This window comes from Aegilops tauschii, chromosome 4 (genome assembly GCF_002575655.3).
Source record: "Aegilops tauschii subsp. strangulata cultivar AL8/78 chromosome 4, Aet v6.0, whole genome shotgun sequence".
NCBI classification, from domain to species: Eukaryota; Viridiplantae; Streptophyta; class Magnoliopsida; order Poales; family Poaceae; genus Aegilops; species Aegilops tauschii.
The window spans coordinates 492,956,070-492,964,725 of record NC_053038.3 but is presented as its reverse complement, the minus strand read 5'-3'; the positions used below and the strand labels follow the sequence as shown (position 1 = coordinate 492,964,725).

Below are 8,656 nucleotides of genomic sequence, written 5' to 3'. Positions count from 1 at the left end.
TTCCAATCCGTATCCACATGAATAACCTGCAAAAAATAATAATATTTGACGCAGTTGTATTAGCCTAATGTTTTGCATTTCTTTGTGTTTCAATTGATGCAGAGGTCAGCCAAGATCTTCTTGGAGAAGTAAAACTATTTTGTACCTTGGCACAATGTTCAAAGAAGGCAGAGCCTTAGATTGCAGTATTGTGGGAGCTGGCAACTTCAACATTGTAGGGCTTGAGGTTTGAGGGACCCTAGATTGGTTTGAAAAGCGACATACAGTACATATTTCTACCCAGTTTCGAGCTCAGCATATATGTGAGTTTGAAGCTTTTCTCAATATCAATACATATTTCTACCCGGTCTACGAAGTCCAAATCTTGCCGGATTGTTTCCTCTACCACTAGTTGTTTCTACCGTGATTTCAGTCGCCCGCCATCGCCCCCACTATTGGCTCTCACACTAACCACGACAGCTACCGCAACTACACATTCTCGTCATCTCCTTCTTCCATCTTTTTTTGAGTAACCTGCAGAAACTCTGCCTTTTTCATATAGAACAAGAGAATTAACCAGTTTATAAAAAAAGAAAACAACCAAAAATTGATACAAGTCCGAAACACCCCCACACCCGGTCCGAGGCTGCGTACCCAACGAGCCAACCGCTCTGACATACATAACCTCAACCCCACACACACCGGCCATGAGGCCGAGGACCAGACTTGTCGACGACTCTGCCGCCCAAGCAACCAAAACCGATGCCCTTCATCATAAAGATGAATCCCGAAGCCGCCACTCCAACCACCCTAGCGATCCCTGAGGTCGCGCACAAGCCTTGCCAACGGGTGATCCCACATCTCTCGGACTTCACTTTTGTCCTCGGCGTGGAAAATGATGACACGGCCGGACGTGTTAGTACTGAGGCCCTGGGTCATCAGCTCAAATCCTTATCACCCTCGACTTCTCCACTTCCACAAGCTGAGAGGAGGAATACTACATCCCTGGTGTCGATTACACCATATCACAGGGAGAGTCCCTTTCATAAAAAATTGCATTGTCCTATTTATTTACTTTCACTAAAAGGCATGAACTAAAATCAAATTCTGGCATCGATCGATGGTGACGCACCGTTTTCACTGCGGCGTGCTGAGAGCCATGAATGTCCTGTTGTTCACTGCCGCGTCGATCTCATCACAGTGGCAATGCCCCATGTATATACAGGCCTACCTACCTAGCTGCCATACGTATATGTCGACTGGCCAGTGGCCACATGCAAAAATGGCACATGTGTTTTGGTTTGCTTTCGACTTTGTACGTACGTGCACTGGCATGACCGTGTATGGGCACTAGCTTGTGTATACGTGCTCCACTATGGGTCATGCACACAGGCTCGCTAACGGCTAGCCAGTGGCCATCTGCTTCAAATTTCTTATCACTATGCTGTGCATGTTGAGGAAAACGGCCATCATTTGGTACGGTAACATCCAAAAGAAATTAAATGCTAACCAGTCGTATTCATTCACAACCCGTTTGGTATGGTAACATCCAAAAGAAATTAAATGCTATAGTTGTCATGTCCTCGAGGCTGTACCTTCTAACACATTTGTCAAATCATTGTTTTCTTTGTTAGGTACAAATTACCCCCGCAAAGAAACAGATAGAGACTAATTAAATGTTTGGACGGAACGGTCTTCAATTGCTACTGCCTTCGTTCCAAAACATGTCTCGTGGTTTTAGCTTAAATTTAAATTAAGACCACATCACTTATTTTGGAACTGAAGGTGTACAAAATGACCCTAGAAGAAAAAATTTAGGACTTCACCAAACATCAATCTATCAAACCAATGTACTCCCTCCGATCCATATTAATTGTCACAGTCTTAGTACAATTTTAGTAATAAACTAAAGTTACCACAATTAATTTGGATCGAAGAGAGTATCTATGTGTTCGTTTCACATATATGTTTTGTTGCGGTCGCCGTTCCCGATCCAACCAAGCTGGGTCTAGGGCTTTCGCTGGGAAAGCAATCACATTAATATAGAGAGAGTAAAGCTACATCTACAGGCAGACTCTTGTGAACTGATGTGGCGGGGTTAGATTAGAAACAGAAAGGAAGAAGGCACATCCAGTGAAATTCACGGGGTATTTATTAGTTGAGGTTGAAGAGGCCCGTAGCTTTTCGACAGCGTCTCAACAAGGAAAACAACTGCCAGTGGCTATGTCGCCAGTGGCGTCAACGATAGTCATGGCATTACTATCATCATGAACACAACGCACTGCCATCAAACCACCGCGGGTAGGCCATTTTCTTGTGAATGCTTTTCACGAGGAGCCACCTCTTGGATTGTTGGTAGAGTGGGAGATGTTTGTTGTGGTGTCTTCTTTGTAATCGTAAAACAAAGCATTGTTTCCCTTGCCATTTGACACGAGTCAACTGTGCAGAAAACATACACCTATATAGTGAGGAAATCATAGTATTACAACAAAGTACGTCTCCAACGACACCGACATCCATCCAATTTTTAGGCATTTATTGTCATCTAGATCCATCCACTTCTCGATGCAGAGGTCGGCATATATCTTTATCAAAGAAAAAGAGATCGGTAGATATCCTTCTTTTCAAAGAAAAAAATTAGAGCCACGTTAAAGTACACTTAGATTCTTATTTAAAAATACAATACAAAATGTGGATGCTCGTGTAGGCACACATACACTTATTCGGCTGAACACACCCACTTATACACCATCCATCTAAACAGCTCGAGAGAGTGTGAGTATGATTAGAAGTCACAGGTAGCTACTCTCATTAGTCAGTACTCAGCACGAAGCCTACGTACGTACATGGAGCTGTATCGTACTACATTTGTGGGGTACGATACAGCTCCCTGTTCGTACGTAGTGATAAACGTGCACGTGCTGAAAACAAGTGTGAGCGTTAATCCGCCATCTGCAGGGAGTTGACCCAGTCGTCGTCGGACTCAAGAAACGACGCCAAGGCTCTAACGTCGTCCATCCAGTCGCCACCGCCCGACGATGCCACCAAGCTGCTGCCGCTGCACTCATCTCCGTCTCCTCCCACGGCCCGCGCATCCCCGTGGAAGAAGAGGCCGCCCGTGCACCTCACGGGCTTGGGCGCCCACACTGCGGCCGACAACGGGGGCGTCGCAGCGTTGGAGCTTGTAGCAGCCCCGGAGTTGGAGGAGACGGAGCCGGGGGAGGCGCATGGCGTGCTGACCATCCTGGTGGCAGATCGCTCCGGGAGCGCCTTCCGGCCAAGGGTGCTGTTCCAGTAGTTCTTGATTTCGTTGTCTGTTCGGCCGGGCAGCCTGCCCGCGATGAGCGACCACCTGTTACCGAGGAGCCTGTGGAGCCTGACGATGAGCTCCTCCTCGTCGTCGGAGATGTTGCCCCGCTTGATGCTCGGCCGGAGGTAGTTCAGCCACCGCAGCCTGCAGCTCTTGCCGCACCGCCGCAGACCTGCAAATCAATTTGGCGCGCGTCACTTACTGACGTTCAGGTAGCTCTCCATTTTCTACTCCTACTGTCTAGTGTCTACCAAGCTAGGGATTCGGTCGATTAGTAGCAGAACGTACCAGCTTTCAGTGGGACTTGCTTCCATCTGCCTTCGCCATGCGCCTTGACGTAGGAGGCCAAGGTTTCGTCCTCCTTGCTCGTCCATGCCCCTCTCTTCACCCCTTCCTTGGCACTCCACGCCCTCCTCCCCATTCTCTCTCTCTCTCTCTCTCTCTCTCTCTCTCTCTCTCTCTCTCTCTCTCTCTCTCTCTCTCTCTCTCTCTCTCTCTCTCTCTCTCTCTCTCTCTCTCCAGTGGGTGTTGTGTTAGAGAGCGAGTGAGCGAGGGTCTGTCATCTGCGGGCAGCGGGGTTGTTGCCGTATTTATTCACCAGCGCGTCAACGTGGACCTGTTATCATTGTACAGTAGCGCGTCTACGTGGACATGCTTTGCACCCTCAACCCACGGCCATCGTGAGCGACACTTATCTCAGAGTTAGATGGATCAAAAGGCTAGGAAGACTCCATCTGTGCAATGAACAGCGCGGCCGTTTTTCACTACCAGAATAACTGCTTGCGCCGACGGCCTCCTCTATGCCGACGGCCCCCGTCGGCATAGATGGGCCTATGCCGACGGCCAAGGACAGGCCGTAGGCGTAGAAAAGCCGTCAGCATACATCCATCTATGCCGACGGGGCCGTCGGCACAGACGAGGCCGTCGGGACCGCTCGAAATACGCCTACGGAGACCGTCGGCATAGGCGCGGTCGTCGGCATAGACCGGGCCAACCTACCCGGTCAGTGCTGACCGTTTGACGGCGTTGAAACTACGCCGACGGGAGGTAACCGCGGCCGTCGGCATATCTATGGCAGAGGTATGCCTACGGCATAGCCGTCGGCATAGACCTGGCCCATGCCCCTCTGCCACGTCATCGATCCGTGTGCGCAGCTATTGCCATCGGCATATGTTTATTTACTTTTATTTTCAATTTTGCTTTATACTATCTATGGCAAAGGTATGCCTACGGCATAGCTGTCGGCATAGGCCCCTCTGGCACGTCATCGATCCGTGTACCATGCCACGTCATCGATCCGTGGGACTGCACCTCCGTGTGTGCACAGATATGCTGGCGACCTTGCCGTCGGCATACATTTATTTTACTTTATTTTATTATTTTTACTTTATTTTAGTTTTTGTTTTTGCATAAGATAATTATGCCTTATCTAAAAAAACATACCCCGGTGGTATATCGATTACCCCCCCGTTACGAACGTCGCTATCGCCGTGTCACGGAGGGGGAAACGGTTGACCACTGGTAGAAAAAAGCCCTTTAGTCCCGGTTCGCAACAGCCTTTAGTCCCGGCTGTGCAACCGGGACTAAATATGCGCGACTAAAGACCCCCCCCCCCCTTTAGTCGCGCCTCTTACGAACCGCGACTAAAGGCTTTAGTCCCAGTTCTCGTGGCTGACCGGGACTAAAGGCCCGTCCACGTGGGCGCCAATGGTCCGTCGGGGCGGAGGACCTTTAGTCTCGGTTCTCGTGGCTAACCGGGACTAAAGGCCTCCTCCGCAGGTTTAGGGTTTTAGCCCCCCTAAACCTGGTTTCTTTTTAATTTGTAGTGTTTTATTTCTTTTATATTTTATTTTGTGTTTTATTTTAATTTTGATGAAGTTTCAGTACACATATTCTACGCTACTATATACATGCATATGAAATTTCAAACAAGAAGAATTCAAGAGGAATATATAATATATATTCAATCTCGGGTGACCATATACAACTTCGAACAAGTTTCCATACACAATTAGGATGGATGACCATATACAACTTCGAACAAGTTTCAATCTCGGGTATGCATATAAATTTCTTCGTCCTCGGTATAGTGTTCTCCTTTAGGATTGATGACTTCCCTCATGAAAAATCCTGCTAATTCTTCTTGAATTGGTCGGAAGCGAGCTTCTAGACTAAGCCTCCTCCGCAAGTTATCCGTCGCGTTCCGCACGCTATCCGATGCCTTCCGCTCAGAGGTGTGTCTCCGGATGTTCTCACAAACATAGTATCCACATAGATTGGTCCCCGGTGGCTGCTTATCCACATTAACTAACCTTCTGAAATCTAGCTCATGTTTGAATTCACCGACAATTTCTTCTGAGAACCGTCTCCAAACCCTACAGGGCAAAGAAAATTAAATGAACAAGGGAGTTATTAGTTACTTGATATTAGGAAATGAACGAAAGAGATCGATCGATATAGAGCTCAAATGATTGAAAATAATTACTTTTGCAGCATTTTTCTCATGTCGGCCCAACGCTTTGGATCCGAATCCATAGAGTCCATGATTAGAACTCTGTAGGTGTGAAGTTCAATACTTAGCAGAATCCAGTGGAACCTGCGGACACGTTACATGCACAGTCATGCATAACTCATCGATTAGACATACCATGCATGGAATAAACAAAAGAGAATGGGCACAAGAGAGAAACACTCACCCAAAATGGTAAGGAAATAGAATATGACTTTTGAGTTGATGCTTTCTAAGAAACTTGTACAAGTCTTTCTCCACGTCTTCGGGGTGATGTTGTAACACATGTCCATTAACGATATGTGGGTCAATGAACCCAACATCATGGATGTTTCTTATTTTGCATTCCCAAATCTTCAATCTGCATAATAGCGTACGCAACAATATAGTTAGGACAATATATATATATATATATATATATATATATATATATATATATATATATATATATATATATATATATATATATATATATAGTGCAGGCAATGAAGAACGAGATGAGGTAGAAATAAATCACTTACAGAACGTAGCAACTCAGCATAGATTTGTCGAGGTCGCGCAGATTGAACAGCTGGAACAATTCACTCATATGAACTTCTACAGAGTACCGTTTGGTGTGATGCTCATCTGTAACATCCGCATAAACATATTCTTTGTCGGCCCATGTTATGAATTGCTTGTACCAATGTAGCAGATTTCGCATTTGTGGTGGTAGATCTTTTCCCGCGCAGGCTCGACGAGAGGCCCATTCCGCACATATTGTAATGCTATCTCACATACTGGCGCATCCTCAAGGCCAAAGAAGGCACGAAGAGTCAAACCCATCTCGGACGCTTGTTTCATGGCACTCGCTACAGTCAATCCAAGTGCTGCCGCAGCTGCTATGATCTCGGGGTCCTCTTCCGGACCGGCTTTCACTATGAGCGGGGGGATCGATTGTTTCTTCTGCATCCCGAGCTGGTCAACTTGTTTCCCGCTTTTTTTACTTTCTTCTTTCTCCTCCTTCAATATTTTTGCTTGCCTACGAAGTTCATGTCCATAGTCGTCAGGCATATTCAGCTCGGCTTGGGACGGTGTCGTCAAAAAATCCTTAGCCCACTTCTTTTGCTTCTCAGTGAATACTTGCTTGGGCTCAGGCTCTTTTATCGCCTTCATATCCGCCTTCCATTTCTCATAATCAGCAGACGCGGCCAATTTGGTTTCAGCTTCACTAAGTTCCCTAGGCCTTGGGAGGAGAGGCTTCAGTGATGGCTCCGGTACCCTTGTGGTCTTAGGTACATAAGGGTCCGGGTTAATAGTCCAGGAGCGGGTTTCCTTGCTGTCCGCCTGCTTCTTCGCCGGAGGTGGATTGGGGGGCGTCGTACCCGCCGGAGGGGGATTGGGGGGCATCGTACCCGCCGGAGGTTGTGGATCGGGGCGCTTGACATCTCCAAGTCTTCTCTCCCCTTCGGGTGTAGGTTTGTCAATCTCCAGGTCCTCAAACCCTTGGACTATGTCTTCCACCGTGACACGAGCATAGCCATATGCAATGGGGTTGTTGTGGTGGAGTGCTCCAGGTGTACAGGGTAAAGCACTGCCGCTAGCTACCTTCGTGGAAACGTTCCGCACGGGATAATGCAGATCACATTCTTTCATCTCCTTTACATCATCCACGGGGTAGTGAGGCTCCGGTGCACGAATCTCGATCATCGGTGCACTAGCACCAGGCGGGGCATCCGTGGAAGCCACGCTGCTTCTCCGCTGCTGGCTTCCGCGATCCGCTTCATGATCTTCATGTGGCCCTGCAGCCGATTTTTCTTTTACTAGTTCATGCACGGTCTGCTTCCACTCATGGAGTTCCGATGCAAACTTCGTCATAAGATCTGCATCCCGGTCCGTCTTTCTCTTACGGCTTCTGTAACAGTACGGGTCATTGTCCTGGGAAAACCCTACTTTCCACGGAACTTTGCCTTTGCCTCGTACACGTCCTCCGTGTTCATCATTCCCGAGGGCTGTTGTCAGTGCGTCTTTCTCTCTGTTGAACTTGATCAAGGCCTCTTGAGCTTGGGTCATTGCGTCAATAAGGGCTTGGGTGGGAGCAAACTTTTTCTGCCGGTGAACACACACCCCTGTCTCCGGGTCTAGCGATCCCCCATGCCCGTACCACCAGCTTTTGGCCCTTGGGTCCCATCCCTCTGTACCTAGAGGGATTCCTCGCACCCTCAGGTATTCCTCCATCTTCTGCCACCTAGGCTCCGAAAGGCGGTATCCTCCTGGCCCCATAATATGATGGAACTTTTTCTTACTCGCATTATCCTTATTTTTTCGATATTTCCTTGAAATGCTCCGATTGCTTTTGCCTCACAAATTCTGGCCAATCATCTTTCAGTTTCTCATGTTGTCCATTGAAATCCGGAGTCTTGCCCTTGTTGACATAGTCACGGGTTAAATTTTTCTTGAAGTTCCGGAATGCTTCGCCCATCTTCTGAAGAGCGAACTCTTTAACTAGCCTCCTCCTCTCACGTCCACCCGGAACCTCGTTACCGAATTCATCGACTTTGTTGTATTCCGGAGGTAGAATGAAATGTTCCATAAGCTTTCTCCAGCAATCCTTTTTTGTTCTCTTGTCGACAAAACTGAAACCAAGACGTGCCTTCTTTGGCTCCTTCCATTCCTGGACGGTGATCGGGACGTTGTCTCTAACAACGACTCCGCATTGGTTGATAAACTTTGAGGTGTGCTGTAGGGGCTTGCCGGTTTCACTGACAAACTCAATGGCATATGTTTCTCTTGTTTTCATCGCCTTGGATTTGCCACGCTTTGTCGTACTCGTTCCGGCCGAGGGCTAAAAAAAGAAAGAGAGTCGCGCGCGTTAATAC

General features: G+C 47.7%; 1 protein-coding gene across 1 annotated transcript; it reads right to left on the bottom strand.

Moving 5' to 3' along the window:
• Window positions 1–2,760: 2,760 nt before the first annotated feature.
• Window positions 2,761–3,834, bottom strand: LOC109741617 (anthocyanin regulatory C1 protein-like). The gene is made up of 2 exons (XM_020300697.4): window positions 3,578–3,834; window positions 2,761–3,461 (listed from the first exon to the last, which is right to left on the bottom strand). Exons 1-2 carry the CDS (start codon window positions 3,708–3,710, stop codon window positions 2,920–2,922), a joined length of 675 nt encoding a protein of 224 aa, XP_020156286.1. The 5' UTR covers window positions 3,711–3,834; the 3' UTR covers window positions 2,761–2,919.
• Window positions 3,835–8,656: the final 4,822 nt, after the last annotated feature.